We start from the raw sequence: 17,429 nt of genomic DNA, 5'->3' as shown, positions 1-17,429 counted from the left end.
AAATACAAAATGGAGTATTATAATAAGGAAATAATATATAATAATTATAGAGTTCTATTTAGAATATTCTGGAAAAAAAATTTCACTTCTATATAGGAAATCATAATTGCACAACAAAAGAGAAGAAGAACTAAATTTCTTCATATGTGCAATAATAAGCAATAAGTCACAATAGGATAAAATAATTAAATCACAACTAACCTCGGAGAGCGTGACATCCATCCTTATACTTAGAGCCAATGACTTTTGATGACTTAACGAGAATATCTTATAATATAGTCATCTCAAAATAATCATGAATAGAGAATAAGTCATTATAACTAAACATATATAAGACTCTAATTATAAATCAATATGATTTATATAAGAATTCAGATATAAGGATGATACATATTTTAAAAATTGCCTCAATTCTCAATAAGTTGTTTTGATAATAGTTAACAGATAAACAACAAAGAGGCGTACAAACTTTAACTCATAATTAGAATTTTAGCATAAAAAAATGCAACAATGCATTATTCACTATATATAAAATATATAGTTTAATATTATTGTGATCCAAATATTTAATTACAGCAAGACACATAATTATGTTTGTCACAAAATTTAAAGTAATAAACTATGGGTCTAAATTAGAGAGTATAATAGAAAGCATAATGTATATTTATTTAAAATATGCCAATTTTAGAGAGTATAATAGAAAGCATAATGACATATATAATATACAACTTAATATACTCTTTTGAAAACAAAATATCATTAAGACCCTTTAAATCAATCATTAAGACCCTTTAAATCAATTTGTGACAAGAATCAGGGACAAGTGTCTAAGTTCAAATATGTCGCCAAAAGAATGATCAATTAGTGAACTTTGGATCTTTATGCTAAGACAATATGAATTAAAGAATATATCAAATTCAATATATTTGGCATTAGAATTATTAAAATTGAACCTTCTAGAAATTCACAATAGTAACATTTCAATTGATTAAATAGTTAGTGTTACTAATATAAGAGAGAGTTTTCAAAATAATTTAGACTCAAATATTGAGAATATATGATTTGAAGATAAATTATTCTCAACGATCCTTTTAAGATTTGACAAAATTTTGAAACCCACAAATCAAGAATATATATCCTATAATAGTAAAGTTATTCTTGACAAGACAAATAATTTTGAGGGTATCAACAAATCTCAAAATACATATAGAATATTTGATGCAAGAATATAAGTTTGAGTCTAAGAATAATCATAACACTTTAAAAGAATATTCTACAAAAGTGTTATAACTATACAAAATATATTCTCATAGGATATTTTAGACTCAAATACAAAGAATATATGATTTAAACAGAGTATATGATTCTCATATTAATTTACATCAAATATTTTGAGATTTTATAGGGTAACTTAAATCCCAGATTAAGGGTACTGAATAAATCAAATCTTGTTAAATATATTTTGGGTGCAAAAGAAATTACTATTTTATCACAAAATAATAGAATATTTACTAGTTAATTAGGGGATAAATAATTCCTCATTTACACATCAACTTAAAAGATGAGATTTATCTGATGTGTCATATAAGAGTAAGGAACGTTCATAAAATTTTCATACAACAAACGTGAGAATATACTATCTTGAAATATATAATTATCCCCATATGAAAATACACAATATGTCTTTAGGGTGTCAAAACAAATTCCAAAATCTTTACCAAAATATCAAGAATAATAAATTATTAGGATTTGGTAAAATTAAATATTAAAATTGAAATCTTTTCTGCTGGACACGCACCCGAGAGTGGGCAAATTGTTAGTATTATTAGCGCGTGAGTATCACGCACAGACATCTTCTTTGCCCAGATTTTCAGAAAACGGGTCGCAATTGACCTGTGGCGTAACCCGACTGGTTCTAACGATTAAGGCAGTGTAACACCATGATTCTTGCACGGATTTGATCAATATTGAGAGAAGAAAATAATCCGTATATCAATTTGGAGAATTATTGAACCATTCAAAGATTGAGAAAATATGGTTCTTTGCAAATCCTTTGAAAAACAGTTTCTTATGCCATTTAAAATAAAGGATACACCTTGAATTAATTTCAGGCCACTGATCAATATAGAGTTAACACAGATCAAAGATAATGGGTTTTATGGCAGGACTGTAAAACACCGTTTTTCATACTAATTGAATAATTTATTGTGGCAATCGGTGCAATAATCATGATAAATAAGCAAGCAAAGCCTCATAAAAGGTTTACAAATACGGTGACCATAGAAGTTTCAATCACCAAGAAAAAAAAAATTAACGAATCGCAAATTACAATAAAATAAGGCATATGCTTTTGCAAAGTATGATTGCCATATTACAGTACGATGGATAATTCACTGCGTACAAATATGATTCAATCTAACGATAGCCATAAATTGTATCTATTTAGCTCTGATACCAATTGATGAAAGTTTTATAAATTTAGCCATGGATCACTAGATACAAATTATAGCATATCAACAATAACAGAGAAAGAACAAGAAATTGTGTACCTTTGAATTAGATTGATGAAGGATAACCGTAGACAACGCCGACAACTATGAGAGGGTGACTACCTCATTCCGTCTAGCTTTAGGTTTTCACCATGATATTCTACATAATTAACCGTCTGATGGGATGACGTTTAAATAGCTAAACGGCTGAGGGCAGGGACCTCTCATTGGGCTTAGCTAAATGGCCCAACCCATCACGGTCCATTTTGAAACAATAGCCCAATCACACATATTCATCAACTAATTAGTGCTTAACACAATAGACCATAATTTATATTATAAGATTAACTTATAATAATTGATTATTGTCAATCCATAATTGATTAATTATATAATTAATCCAACACAATCTCTATAGTTTTCTTTTTAGATCAAGATTCATCAAAGTGTGAAAAATATTCTTTTCAATGCATATGTGGCTATTTTGTTTCCTTAACTAATATCTCAAGTGCAAATGTTAACATGACTCTTATTCTTTTTCTGGTACTATATTTTCGAAAATGGATTTAAGAGTTTTTCGAAACATAGAGAGAGTAAATTAGAAATGTGAATTACACATCCAGAAGTCCAAGCTCAACTGACAAAATGCCGAAATTGTTAGGTCGGATGCCATGACCGGGGTTCGAACCCCGGTACCTCCACTTGTGTGTGTGAATTTATAATGGCTTTGTCATTTCGTCTATCTACAAAAAAAAATATGAATTACACTTTACGATTTGTCATTTCGTCTATCTAAAAAAAAAAATATGAATTACACTTTAAGATCATTATTATATTATAAGTAAGTAAAAATCTACCTTTTAGATTTATTGAATAATTGTTTGTATGTCCAATAAGTGACAACTTTTTTTTCAGGTACTCACTCCTAGTTGTTTCCAAAGTACGGAAATTGCGTCTTATACCGCGCTGCACTGATCGACCTCACACACTATCACTCACTCACCTCTTCCATTTCCATGGCTGCTTTTCTCAAAAACCTTCTCACACGACACCGTTTCATTTCCAAAACCCTAATTTCCCCCAAATTCAATTTCACACTCAGACCCATTTCATCCTCACCCCAACCCGAAAATTCTCAAACCCAACAAACCAAAAAACCTCTCAGCACTCTCTTCTCCGAACTAATGTCAGACAAAACCACAACAATCGACGAAGACGAAGAATCCGGTGTCGGCGACATCGAGCTGAAGAAGAAACTAAAGCAGTTAACAGAAGAAGTTACAAACTTTAAGCCAAAAAAATCAAAAGGGGTTATTCCAAAGAAAGTTGAAATTGAAAAGAAGAGTTTATACTCTGCTTTTACAAATCAACCACTTCCTGATGGTGTAATCAGTGAGAAAAAGGTTGTGAGAAAAGATGGTAAGAGAAAGGTGGTAGAGAAGAAGCAGAAGATGAGAGAACCATTTGTTGTTAAGGAGCTTTCAATTGAAATGGTCGTGTTTTTGTACCATTTATACCAAAATGGGTATTTTAAAGATGCTAAATTTGATCATGTTCATGCAAGATTTAACATTGGTTGGTTTGAGACTCCTTATGCTTTGGGTTATGTTAAGTTTGCTGCAAAGAAATTTGCCAATGATAATGTTGAAATAGCTAAGTAAGTTGTGATTATGACAAGTTTTTTTTGTATATTTGCTATTTTGAATTATGTTTCTTTTGGGTAGATTGAATTATTATTATGTTAGATTGTTGCATTTATATGTTTGATTTAGTGAGCGTATGAGTTTTAAGAAAATGTGGACTGGTGATAAATTTGATGGCATTGTGAAAAGAAAAGTCATTTTCTTGTTTCATGTTCCATTCCACCCTCAAGTACGCCACACCGCGTTCTGAGGTATTGACCACTTTGGGTCGTTGTGTGAGCCTTCACGGTTTTGTCCTTTGTAAAAGGCACCTCGTTGGATTGAGGAGTTGGGGTGTTGTATATAAACTACCATTGGCCTCGATTCTCAAGAAATGTGGGTCTTAAGGTGTACCGGAACATTTTGAAAATTTTAAAATATGAAACCGGTCACCCTATTGTGATTATTGACTAAAGGGCATTTGAATAAAATGTTATTTGGGTCTATGAACATTTCTATGGTTTGAAAGAGCTTGTAAGATTTTATATGCATCAAACATGTAGGAGGCATTTCTGTTTGATTGGTCAGGCACCAAATGTGAACTCTTCTCCCAGAGAGGACTTGAATTGCGGTTTGGCACGCTGTTGGAGACTAGCTCATTCTACTAGACTCAATCTCGTTGTTTTATAAGAATAGCTTAATTCATGATCATAAGTTTTTTTTTTATCTTCTTTTCATAAGTAGGTTATGAAAGTTTACTTGGAGTTTGTTCCTTTAAATTTTGAGATTGTAGAAACATTAGATATAAATCTTATGTATAAGTGCTTATTTGATAAGTACTTGATTAAATTTAGTATGCAAATGCCCCCTAAATGGACACTATGAACTTTGGGGTGAATCTACCACGCTGCAGTAGTCAGCTCAAATAATTTAAGGATATTGTTATTCCAAGTTCACAAGGTTCTGATGAGATAGTATTTGGCAAGGGTTCATAGGATGTTTTCTATTCCTGAAAAATTTGAGTGCTGGTCTATGAAATATCTTCATAATCCTTTGAGATGTTGTTAGATTCATATGTGATGTGTCGGTGTTTTCCATGTAATCGAGTCTTCTGTTAGATTACTATTAACTTGAGGGGTGCCTTTATCCAACCCCGCATTTATCTATTTGTTTCTCATATTTTTGTCTATTTGTTTGCTTCATGTATCAAGTATGTTTACTAGTCGAGCTCGATTTGCATGACTAATTTTCTGCCCCGGTGTGCTTGTTACTTGGGCGGCCAATTTGGAAAATTTTGTTATTATCTTTCAATATCAGTTTCCTTTAATTATACGATATGGTTGTCGACAATTAAGTGCGTAACATAATTGTCATTGGTGTTTTACTCTTCCTGGCAATGTGTTAGTGTCATTGTGCCATGACCTTTTTCCTAAATTTCAGCTCATGTGAAACTAGGAACACCAATAGTTTAACTGGACTTGCTAGAATTTTAAGATTATTAGTTTCTTTAACTTTCACATTTGTATTTGTTTTGGAAGGTTAGGGGTACAAGAGTCTAAAAGGACCAGATCTCTAGCTAAATTTGACAAAACTCTATTCTTGCCTCTAACTCTTAGATACCAAATAATCAAAAATTATGTTTATTATGATAGTTGTTACTAGTTAGTATCATAAATATCGGTTATTTTGCTCAAAAGCATATATTTACATATTGAAGTCTATTTCACATTTTTCACAATATCATGAGGTAGGTAATATTTTGAAAAGGAGAAGACAATCCTGCAAAAGTTTTGTTTTGTTTGATTAGTGGTGCTAAAATCACTTTAGATCTTGTAAATCTCAAAAGGAATGAGTTCCCTCTTGCATTATATTGTAAATAATTGATGTTAAAAACACTTCTGCTTGAAAATAAATCTGAACTTTCGTCTCTTTTCTTCCAAGCTGGGACCAAAAGTAATATTACCCAGGAACCGAATCATTTAGCATGGAGTTGTTGTGAGATGTAAATATTGCCAGTTCAAGATAATAAATGAGCATATAATATTAGGATCTTGTTTTGTATTGAGGATCTTATTCGAGGATTGTGAGTTCATTCCCATACACGTTGGATGCATTGCTTATAACATGAACTTTGATTCGCAGATGGCTATCTGGAAGTGCATTGAAGCAAGTGGCAGTGTTTGGTTGCCCCTCGGTCAGCAGGAATGATGTCTTCCCTGCGAAAAGACTACGGAAATTTTTTGAGGTTCCAGAAAATACAGTAAGGCATACCATGCACTAATACCTTCACTGTATTATAACATGAACTTTGATTCGCAGATGGCTATCTGGAAGTGCATTGAAGCAAGTGGCAGTGTTTGGTTGCCCCTCGGTCAGCAGGAATGATGTCTTCCCTGCGAAAAGACTACGGAAATTTTTTGAGGTTCCAGAAAATACAGTAAGGCATACCATGCACTAATACCTTCACTGTATTTTCTAACTTATTTATGCATGCATCTATGTTTTTTACGATTTCATTTTCCTCCAGGTTTGCAGTAAATGCATGCTGCGAGAATCATGCAAATTTGTGAATCAAGATGTTTGGAAATGTGATACCAATAAATTGGATTTGGAGATAACTATGAAGGTTACTATTTCATATGCTTTACACTTGGTGCATCCTCAGCTGGTAGTGTCTGATGAAGTCAACAAATCAGTCAATCATTTACTGAATGAGTTTGTGAAACTAAGTCAAATCACCTGAGTGAGACTGCTTCTGGTTAACAATAACTTGTTTTGATTTAACATTTTTCTCGCATATCTTCGGGAAACTGACAGCTATTATATGAGGTTGATTTCCAGCCATAAATCATTTCACAAAGCTATTCTTTGCAAACCATTTTGGGAGATTGCTTTTCTTGCTTCACAAGCCTAAGTTTTCCAATGATGATGCTCAACCCAAAGAATAAATTGTCTGGAAGATCTACCTTTCGAAATTCTGACGTGAGTGAAGAGTTGTAAGAAATGGAATAGGGTCATCTTTATATGCTGGTTGGATGGTTTGTTTCTTCACAGGTTATAGTTTTGAAGAAAATTTTAGTGTATCTCTCATTTAACTGCTGAAAAAGGATATAATTCAAATTATGATCATAGAAAAGGTGGTACATCAACAGACCAACCAATCAGCTGCAGTGTGAAATATGAATTTAACAATCATTCTGTTGCTGACTATTTGTGATGTTTTCATGTTTCAATTCGTATTAACTATAATGGCTCACACATCCTAGTAGGATTTCTTCTGAATTTATGTAACTCAACGAGACAGCAAGATATGATTATCTTGAGAAACATGATGATGAGAAATATTCAAAACTTATCAAAAAGCTAAACTTTTTGCTCATACCAATAAATAAATAATAAACTAAACTAAACTGATTCACACTGCCGCGGCCTTTAACACCGCCACGTCGGCATCTCTTCATTGCCCATGGCGGTTGTAAAAAAATTTGCCATGCCGATCTACCATTTATAAACATGTACCAAGGACCGGAGGAAGTACAAATTTGGGTTGGTTTAACTTCCTATACGTGCCTCAAGTTTCCAGTTCTCCTATAATATCCAAGCATACACATTAATCGATTTGGTGTGTTTCCTAGACAATCATGTCACTCAAACTTATCAATGCAATAGACTTCATGTGGGTAGCTAATTTGTAAATTAATTTATGCAACATGCCTATCCTCAAATTATATTAACAGATGACCCTATCAATCCTATGAATAAATAAATCCTATGAATAAATAAGTCTTAGTATAATGGTGAGGGTCACCAAATAAAAATCACTATGGTAATGAATATTCATATCAATTAATAGTGCTCTAAAATAAGACTAAGACTTTCTAGTTTGTCACGAACATTCATACCAATCAATCAATTAAATTACATTTTCCACCAAAGAGTTGAACAAATTCCAAGTATATATATCACGCGTTACACTGGAGATGAACAACTCGTTTCGAGTTTGTGAATTTAATTGGGTCTTGTTAACGAGTGCCCCGACACTCTTTAACTGTCCCATATTTAATAATTATTCTTTTTTTTTGACAAAAATAAACGATATTAATTCATTCAAATTGATAGAGTACATCGATACAATACAAATCCAAATTCGCTAAAAACAAAAAGGATGAATCTGTGAACAAACTAACAGCATCCATGTTAATAGCATAAAACGACAAAGTACATATGCCTACAAATATGACTATATCCATGTCTCCGGAATACTCGTGTCTCCGGATCTGCAACGTTGACGACGCCAAAGTCATTGTCATTGATCGGATCTACACTTGTTCAAAGCTAATCTTTCAACCTGAATCAAATAAACATCGCACTAAGACGGGAGATCAAAAACACATCGCACAAAGACGGAAAATCAAAACAAACAGAGTTGTTCAGAGACGATGAAATCACAAAAAACAAACGAAAGAAAATGGAAAATATGTGAAAACGCTTATTCAATTAGGATAGAAGGAAAACAATTCGGAGGGGTGATTTTTGGGTCAAAACTGACCATAAGAAGAAGAAGAAGAAGAAGAAGAAGAAGAAGAAGAAGAAGAAGAAGAAGAAGAAGAAGAAGAAGAAGAAGAAGAAGAAGAAGAAGAAGAAGAAGAGAAGAAGAAGAAGAAGAAGAAGAAGAAGAAGAAGAAGAGAAGAAGAAGAAGAAGAAGAAGAGAAGAAGAAGAGAAGAAGAAGAAGAAGAAGAAGAAGAAGAAGAAAGAAGAAGAGAGAGAAGAAGAAGAAGAAGAAGAAGAAGAAGAAGAAGAAGAAGAAGAAGAAGAAGAGAAGAAGAAGAAGAAGAAGAAGAAGAAGAAGAAGAAGAGAAGAGAAGAAGATGAAGAAGAAGAAGAAGAAGAAGAAGAAGAAGAAAGAAGAAGAAGAAGAAGAAGAAGAAGAAGAAGAAGAAGAAGAAGAAGAAGAAGAAGAAGAAGAAGAAGAAGAAGAAGAAGAAGGAAGAAGAGAAGAAGAAGAAGAAGAAGAAGAAGAAGAAGAAGAAGAAGAAGAAGAAGAAGAAGAAGAAGAAGAAGAAGAAGAGAAGAAGAAGAAGAAGAAGAAGAGAAGAAGAAGAAGAATAAGAAGAAGAAGAAGAAGAAGAAGAAGAAGAAGAAGAAGAAGAGAAGAAGAAGAAGAAGAAGAAGAAGAGAAGAAGAAGAAGAAGAAGAAGAAGAAGAAGAAGAAGAAGAAGAAGAAGAAGAAGAAGAGAAGAAGAAGAAGAAGAAGAAGAAGAAGAAGAAGAAGAAGAAGAAAGAAGAAGAAGAAGAAGAAGAAGAAGAAGAAGAAGAAGAAGGAAGAAGAAGAAGAAGAAGAAGAAGAGAAGAAGAAGAGAAGAAGAAGAAGAAGAAGAAGAAGAAGAAGAAGAAGAAAGAAGAAGAAGAAGAAGAAGAAGAAGAAGAAGAAGAAGAAGAAGAAGAAGAAGAAGAAGAAGAAGAAGAAGAAGAAGAAGAGAAGAAGAAGAAGAAGGGGGTGACGACTAGGGTTTGAGAAGGTAATAATATGCACTTACGTGGAAGCTATTCTTTAGTAATTATTCTTTAAAAACTCAACTATTACAATTTCCAATTCATTCAATATACAACTTTTTATTTAAACTTACTATTTAAAGTGCTTAAAGAAGTGCCCCAGGGAACTAGTTAACATTTCCCTTTAAATTATTGTTCCTAATGAAGATCTTACTTTGAAATATTAGGTGATCTTGTTTTAAACTTTAAAAATGTTATAACTGATTATGCTTCTATAATTGATTCTGCTTAAAGATATGATTTGTAGTTTTTTTATTATAGAATTGATTCTATGCAAAAATTTATAGTTAAACTCACTTTTATATGAATATATTCAAACACAAACCAATTTTAATTAAAATTTAAAACCATTTTAATCAAAAACAATTATACATAATGGTAGTCTATAACATCAATTCGATCAACCTCAACATATCACTTGCTTCGAAACATTCTTACACAGTCACAAACATAAATGAATAAGCACATAAAAAAAATCTTAAAATACTAAATCATTTTATTATCAATTTCTTTTTCATGATAAATCTTTTGATGTGTGTGTCAAACACTATTTATTTATGTACTCCCTCCGTCCCGAAATATAAGCAAAAAAAAACTCATTTTCTTTGTCCCAAAATATAAGAAAAAAAACAAACTTTTATTCTATTTAATCTTCTTTTTAAAAAAAAAATCATCTTTTCCAATAAAAACTTTTGTTTATTCTCATGAAATTAAATGCAAATTACATTTAATTTTCTTTCTCTTCCATTTTTTTCATAACCAATAACCAATGAAAATTATTTTTAGATCTTCTCATGAAACTTATTCTAAAGAAAATACAAAAAACTATGCACAAATTCTTATGCTTTAGTTTTTTTTTTTAAAGATGTTTTAGTTTTCTTAATACTTGTGATTTTTGTTTTTTTCTTATAATTTGGGACGGAGTTCACCTTGCTTCTTCCATTTACTAAACATTTCGATGGCTGCTTTTCTCAAAAACCTTCTCACACGACTCCATTTCAACTCACTCATAAATCCCAAAACCTTAAATTCCTTCAACTCCTATTTCCCAATCAGACCCATCTCATCCTTACCCCAACAAGATGGTGAAGGCAACATCGATGCAAAGAAGAAACTGGACCAGTTGCTAGAAGAATCTAGAAACTTCATAGAGAAACCTAAGAGGATGGGTTTATATTCTTTGTTTACTGATGAACCTGTTACTGATCATAGTGTTACGCAAAATGTGGTAGAGAAGAAGCAGAACAAGAGAGAACCATTTGTTGCTAAGGAGCTTTCAATTGATATGGTCATGTTTTTGAAGCATTTGTATGAAAATGGATATTTTAAAGATGCTAAATTTTCTAAGTTTAGTACAAGATTTCAACTTGTTTGGTTTAACAAACAATATGCATTGGGGTATGCTAAATTCGCCGCCATGAAATTTGCTACTGATAATCCTCAAATAGCCGAGTAAGTTATGATGATGAGTTTTCTTGTATATTTGGCCTTTTGAATTCTGTTAGATAGTTGTATTTATATGTATGATTTAGGCCCGTTTGGATAAGCACCTTATTGGTTGTTTATAACACAAGCTTTTATCATGATAAGCGCTTACATAAGCTGTTTTTATAGCAAATGATAAAATAAGGTTAAATTGTTTTTTTGTATGATATAAGCTGTTTTCATAACTTATCTTGGGAGAACTTACGAAAATAAGCTTAAACAAGCTTATAAAAAATGTCATAAGCTGTTTTCAAAAGTTCTCCCAAACAGTCTTATAAAACTTATGTCAGTAGATAAGCTCAAATAAGTCAATCCAAACAGACCCTTAGTGAGACTAACTCATTCTGCTATACTCCATCCTGTTGTTTCATAAGAGTAACTTCTGTCATGATCATAAGTTGTTTTTATCTTCTATCTACACATTGTTGGAGACTAGCTCATTCTGCTAGACTCAATCCTGTTGTTTCATAAGAATAACTTTTTTCATGATTATAAGTTGTTTTTATCTTCTTTCATAAGTAGCTTATGAAAACAAGAATACAGAATAGAGTTTGTTCCTATAAATTTTGAGATAAGTATTTACTCAATAGATACTTGATTAAACTGAGTATACAAACGTTATGTTATTTATTATCAGTAAATCAATATAAAACTCTATTCTTGCATCTCTGATATAAAATCATCAAAATTTATGTTATTTATTATCATAGTTGTGACTGGTTAGCATCATAGAATATGGGATATGCGTCTTAAAAGCACAAGTTATTTACATATCAAAGTCTAATTCATATTTATCACAGTATCATAGGGTAGGTAGTATTTTGGAAAAGAGAAAACAATCCTGCAAACAACATGAATTTTACCCTTTACCTTATGATAGTTAGCACTTATTTGCATGCATGATACTGCTTAAAAGTGTAGTTACAGTGAGTAGTTTATGTTTTGTATGAATAGTAGAATCACTTTTTATCTTCTAATTTCCAAAAGGCATGAGTTTCCTCCTGCATTAGATTGATGTTGAAACTTAAAAAGATCTTCTGCTTGACAAGAAATCTGAAATTTCTCCTCTTTTCTTTTAAGCTGGGGCAAAAATCTAATATTGTCGAGTAACCGAATCGTTGAGCATGAGAGTTGTTGTAAGATACTAATTTTGCAAGCGACTTTATTGACATTTCTCTTAATATAATTAGGTATCCTCATCCGTCTTTTTTATTTCTGTCATTTTTCTGTTTTCCGCTTGTGTTATCTTGTATAATTATTCCCATCTTTTTTTTTATTTTTTTATTTCTAACATGAATTAAGATTTTCAGAGGGCTATCAGGAAGTGCATTGAAGCAAGTCGCAATGTTTGGTTGCCCCTTCATTGCTAGGAATGGTGTCTTCCCTGCGAAAAGACTGCGGAAATGTTTTGAGGTTCCAGAAAATACAGTAAGACATGGCATGCGAAAAGAATTTCACTGTATTTTCCGACTTATGTATACGTGCATGCATCTGTTCTCCTATTTGGTATTTAAAATTTCATTTTGCTACAGGTATGCAGTAAATGCATGCTGCGAGAATCATGCAAGTTCGTGAGTGAAAATGTGTCGGGTTGTGATAAATTGGATTTGACGGATGTTATGAAGGTTATTATTCCATATGCTTTACACTGGGTGGATCCTCAGCTGGTAGTGTCTGATGAAGTGAACAAATCAGTCAATCATTTGCTGAATGAGTTTGTGAAACTGAGTCAATCACCTGAGACTGCTTCCACTTCAACTTTTTCTCGCATATCCTCGGGAAACTAAGACACTCAATACGAGGTGGAAACCGTGTCAAAGTTTATAAGCAGACCTTGCGAACCTTTTTGTGGATTGCTTTTCTTGCTACACAAGCATAAGTTTTGCAATGAGGCTCAACTCAAGAATGAATTTGTCTGAAAGATCTGCCTTCTGCAATTCTGATGTGAGTGGTAATATTTTGTTTGAATGAAGAGCCGTAAAACGCAGGCTCGCATCATATTTATGGGCTATTGTGAAGTAAATGTTGGTGGTATCTCTCATTTAACTGCTAAAAGAGGATTTAAGTTCGAATTATGATCATAGGAAAGGGAGACACCAATAGAACAATCAGCTGCAGTGTGAAGTATGATTTTGACAAAATCATTTTGTTGTTTAGTATTTGTAATGTTTTCATATCTCAAGTAGTATTACTACAATGGTTCATATACACTAGTAAGATTTCTTATGAATTTATATAACTCTGTAAGACAACAAGATATACCACTGGAGAATTGCAATGAGCTCTGAGTGAAGAATGTTTGAATAACCTTCAATATTGCCAGAGAAACTAGCAAGTCACACACCTGCGAAGCGAAGTTGTGGATTATGCCGCCAAATCCAGCTCGCGCAGGGGTACTAAGACAGCTGCCATCAACATTAATAATAGAAAATGTGTGATTGAGAGCATTCCTTTTGACAAGAGTTTGACATTTGTTGTAATGTGTTTATAATTGTGTGCAATCATCACCTCACAAACTGGTTTTTGCAGGACTGTGTTAAGCTCAATTACAACTTCTAAGACTTGCCATGGTGGGAGAAGTGAAAGCAAGAGCGTATACAAGCAGCCAATTTTTTGACAACAAACCAATAGAAGAGTGAAACTAATTTACTTAGCATCTATATCATTTAATGAAATTAATTTAAATTTCAACTAATAAAAAAGTTTATATTGATTAATTACTTAAGACCGACGTTAATTCAACATTAAAAATCTGACAACATATAAAAATACACGAAAATAAAAAGGATGAAAATTTATTTTGGTCCTTGACAAAACATTTTAAGGGGCCAAATTGGCATTAGATTAAACCCTAATTTCTTCTGGTTGCTTTATCATCTCTTTTGTTTTAATTTGTAAGTTGAATCCCTAATTTGTGAAGCTTTTTGCTGGAACAATAGTTAAAATTAGTTAAAAATATTTTCTATCGCTGAAGAGGTTAAAAATATGAGACCACTCTAGTCTCTAACGTGGTACTTTGATCACTCTAATATAGTGTTTCCACTATTCTAACCTCTTCCTTCTCCAAGGATAAAAAATATAGAAAATGACTATATTCTTAAAACATTCTTATTTCCAAAGGGACAATATATCTTGAAAGAGACTATAATCTTGAGAAACGTTCTTATTTTTGAACTGAAAGGACTATATTATTAAGATCAGTCTAATTTCCAAAAGGACAATATATATCGAGAGGGACTATGATCTTAATGATTCTCTTATTTTTCGAAAGGAAATTTTTTTACCGAAAAGACTGTGTTCTTGAGACCGTTCTTAATTTCGAATGGACATTATAAACCGAATTGACTATGACCTTAATAACACTCTTTGAATACGAAGGGATAGAAAAAGAGAGAAGAAATGAATAGCCCATCAACACAAGCTAGAAGAAAATTCTTTGACAACTCGAGAACTTTTGGTGTGTTTAGAAGTGAGGAATAAGAGTCCTATTTATAAGTGAAACGACAAAGATGAGTTTCAGATCCAACGACCAAGATCATTTAACCTTTACAAAATTAATGGTTTGACTTCACCTCATAAATGAGCAATAATTGAAAAATTGAGATGAATTTTTTTTTTTTTTAATTCACACCGCAACACTTCATGTGCTCCAACACTTGTTTATGTTTCATAGTTCATTATAATATAAGATGACACATTTTTTTAAAACTAGAGTACATTTTAGGCATTAAACCTTGACCTGTGTCTGTAGAGACTGCGTTGGAGGTTGGTACTTTGTAATAGAAACCAAACTCTGACTTATACTTTGGGTATTCTTATTCTTTTAATTGCTACAAACTTGTATTCATATGTAAACTTTCCTTGTACACATTAATTCAAGGCATACACTTCCGGTATACAAGCTAAACATTGGTTGGTTAAAGTATGGAACAAAGTAAGTCTTTTCTTAATTAACTAGTATTGATCTAATATTGGTCTTTGTTAATTCTTAAATTGATCTGCTCTACATTAGTTCATGTTGAAGAGTATAAGGTATGGCCATGAGTATAAGATTTAAGTTACATGTTACATAATTATAGCTCCTGATAGATCAAATGAACTGATGTTTCTTTAATTAATTTGTAGACTATATTTGCTGATTTTGTAGTCATACATGCACCCATTTAAGGAATAGTTGGGAGATATGCAACTTCATTCTAGTGTCAATTGAAAGGAACACCTAGTTATTGGCTTATGAATTTTCTTTACAACCTGTCCAATATACGGTTGATTTTGTTGGAAAATGAGAAGGCTATGGTGAAGTTTTGAAAATAATTGAAGAGGAGAGAATATTTGAAAGAAGGACAATTTCTATTGCCTTAGAGATTACCTTAATTTCTTGTTTGTTTGTTTCTACTTGTTTGATTTACAAATGAATGACATGCTCTTCCCCTTTAATGGGTTTTAAGGGAGAGTTCTCCACATAAGATAATAGAAAATTGCTCTTCTCCCATCAAGATTTGCTCATCCCCATATAAATTGACTAAAATACCTTCAGCGTGACTTAAATCACGCAGGTGTTAAACGCAATGTGACTTAAATCACGTTGAAATCAATGTGAGTTAAGTCACGCTGATTACAGATCAACGTGAGTTAACTCACGCTAGGTTTAACACCTGCGAGGGTTAAGCCACGCTAGGTCTGTGTCCACTACCAGAATAGCAGAAACACATTATTCCCTAATTTTCTTCATTCCTTCATTCATTCATACATCCATTCCACCATTTTCATCCATGTTTTCATCATTCATTCAATCATTCATTCACTAATAATTAACATACACATAATAAAACAAAAAATTACGCAAAATTAAAAACCGACAAACTAATCAAAATGTCATAAAAATGCACAAAGGCGCGAGTGTAAATATATTACATCAAAATCCCCCGAAAATGTCTCAAAAACATCTAAAAATATACAAATGTCATAAAAACGCTAGAACAAGACCCTCCTCCTCCTGTGGATTATCACTCCTAGTCCTCCTCCGCGGAACCGGCACCTTCTACATAATGCTATACTCGAACCGGATGTCCTCCATAATGTTGGCAACGATAGGATTTGCAAACACATCAAGAACCTCAATTGCACTCTCCACTCTGGCTCTGATGTTCTCGATGATCTAAAGTAGGTCAGGAAGCTGTCTGGTCCACTGCTGCTCAACAATAACCTCCTCGTAAGGAGGGACATGAGCTGTGTAGTCAGCAACGGGCGAAGGTGGCTCATAATAGGATGGAATACACGGTAGAACCATTTAATGTACCCCACCTCATGCTTCCACACCTCGTCCTCCGGGACCGGATCACCCCTCTCATGTTGGCTAAGGACATGGACAGCAAAATCTGTGAAGGCCATAACCACATTCGTTGGGTCAAGATCCCCAATCGTCGTAGGAGGTCTGGAAATGGTCTGGACATAGTCGTATTGCCTTTGAACCCGCCCTGGAATGTGACGGCACATCCTGTCTTTGTCGGCCATGATACATCCGGAGTACCAGCATATGTCCCGAAAAGGCGTCACGTCTCGTTGAGACTCGTACAACGTCCAGATGACATTCGCATGCTCCATCAAATCAATTAGGCCTCTAAAGTGTCCAGGATCAGCATAGCCCCTGCAAGGTTTCCATTTACCCACAAGCAGGTCAGCACGCTCGTAGTCTGGCTCAGGCTTCCTCTGAACGATATGCTTGAAGTGCGCCATAACCCATCCCTGCAAACACAAAGAGACAAATTTATATCAACACAAGTATCATATAAATAACTATGCATTTATGATCCACTAAAAAAATAAGAAAAAAAATATATTACAACAAGCAAGGTCATGTAACCACCAACGACTTTAAATTCTTAAATGAGGCGCATAATTTAAATTTTTATGCGTCAATTTAAATGAGCGCGCGTAATTTAAATTGACGCGTAATTTAAGTCAATTTAAATTGTTTTAACATAAAACTTTAAATCATAAAAAGTAACATATCATTAAAATAAAATTAAACAATTATACTTACTTCAGAATCGACCCATAGCCTACATGTCACGTATTTACCGAACTTCGACAAAAGCGAAACATCATAAGGCCCCCCAGGAAAGCCCTACAGTCTGACCTCGATCTCCATCCTCTGCTCCTCCTGAGCATCACCCTCCTGTTGGTGAGTCTGCTCATACTGAGGCTGATACGCCTCATGCTTATGTTGATACTGCGTTAGATCCACTATCTGGGATGCATGATGACAAGTCATCTTA

At 33.1% G+C, this 17,429-nt stretch overlaps 2 protein-coding genes across 2 annotated transcripts; both read left to right on the top strand.

Moving 5' to 3' along the window:
* The first annotated feature begins 3,369 nt into the window (after positions 1-3,369).
* Positions 3,370-7,306, top strand: LOC146949494 (uncharacterized). Its single transcript, XM_085745497.1, has 3 exons — positions 3,370-4,146; positions 6,254-6,371; positions 6,639-7,306. The coding sequence occupies exons 1-3, from the start codon at positions 3,506-3,508 to the stop codon at positions 6,852-6,854; spliced, it is 975 nt and encodes a 324-aa protein (XP_085601623.1). The 5' UTR covers positions 3,370-3,505; the 3' UTR covers positions 6,855-7,306.
* A 3,276-nt stretch (positions 7,307-10,582) lies between these two features.
* On the top strand, positions 10,583-13,458 carry LOC146949493 (uncharacterized). Its single transcript, XM_085745496.1, has 3 exons — positions 10,583-11,118; positions 12,462-12,579; positions 12,684-13,458. Exons 1-3 carry the CDS (start codon positions 10,625-10,627, stop codon positions 12,936-12,938), a joined length of 867 nt encoding a protein of 288 aa, XP_085601622.1. The 5' UTR covers positions 10,583-10,624; the 3' UTR covers positions 12,939-13,458.
* Positions 13,459-17,429: the final 3,971 nt, after the last annotated feature.

The sequence above is a fragment of the Medicago sativa genome, chromosome 2, assembly GCF_051527215.1.
Source record: "Medicago sativa cultivar Bolivia chromosome 2, Bolivia_mono, whole genome shotgun sequence".
Classification (NCBI taxonomy): domain Eukaryota; kingdom Viridiplantae; phylum Streptophyta; class Magnoliopsida; order Fabales; family Fabaceae; genus Medicago; species Medicago sativa.
This window is presented reverse-complemented; position numbering and strand designations above follow the sequence as displayed.

Coding starts and splice junctions, on each gene's coding strand:
- LOC146949493 (XM_085745496.1), top strand. CDS start 10,625: ATGGCTGCTTTTCTCAAAAACCTTCTCACACGACTCCATTTCAACTCA. Junction 11,119..12,461: donor GATAATCCTCAAATAGCCGA/GTAAGTTATGAT, acceptor TAAGATTTTCAG/AGGGCTATCAGGAAGTGCAT. Junction 12,580..12,683: donor TTGAGGTTCCAGAAAATACA/GTAAGACATGGC, acceptor ATTTTGCTACAG/GTATGCAGTAAATGCATGCT.
- LOC146949494 (XM_085745497.1), top strand. CDS start 3,506: ATGGCTGCTTTTCTCAAAAACCTTCTCACACGACACCGTTTCATTTCC. Junction 4,147..6,253: donor GATAATGTTGAAATAGCTAA/GTAAGTTGTGAT, acceptor TTTGATTCGCAG/ATGGCTATCTGGAAGTGCAT. Junction 6,372..6,638: donor TTGAGGTTCCAGAAAATACA/GTAAGGCATACC, acceptor ATTTTCCTCCAG/GTTTGCAGTAAATGCATGCT.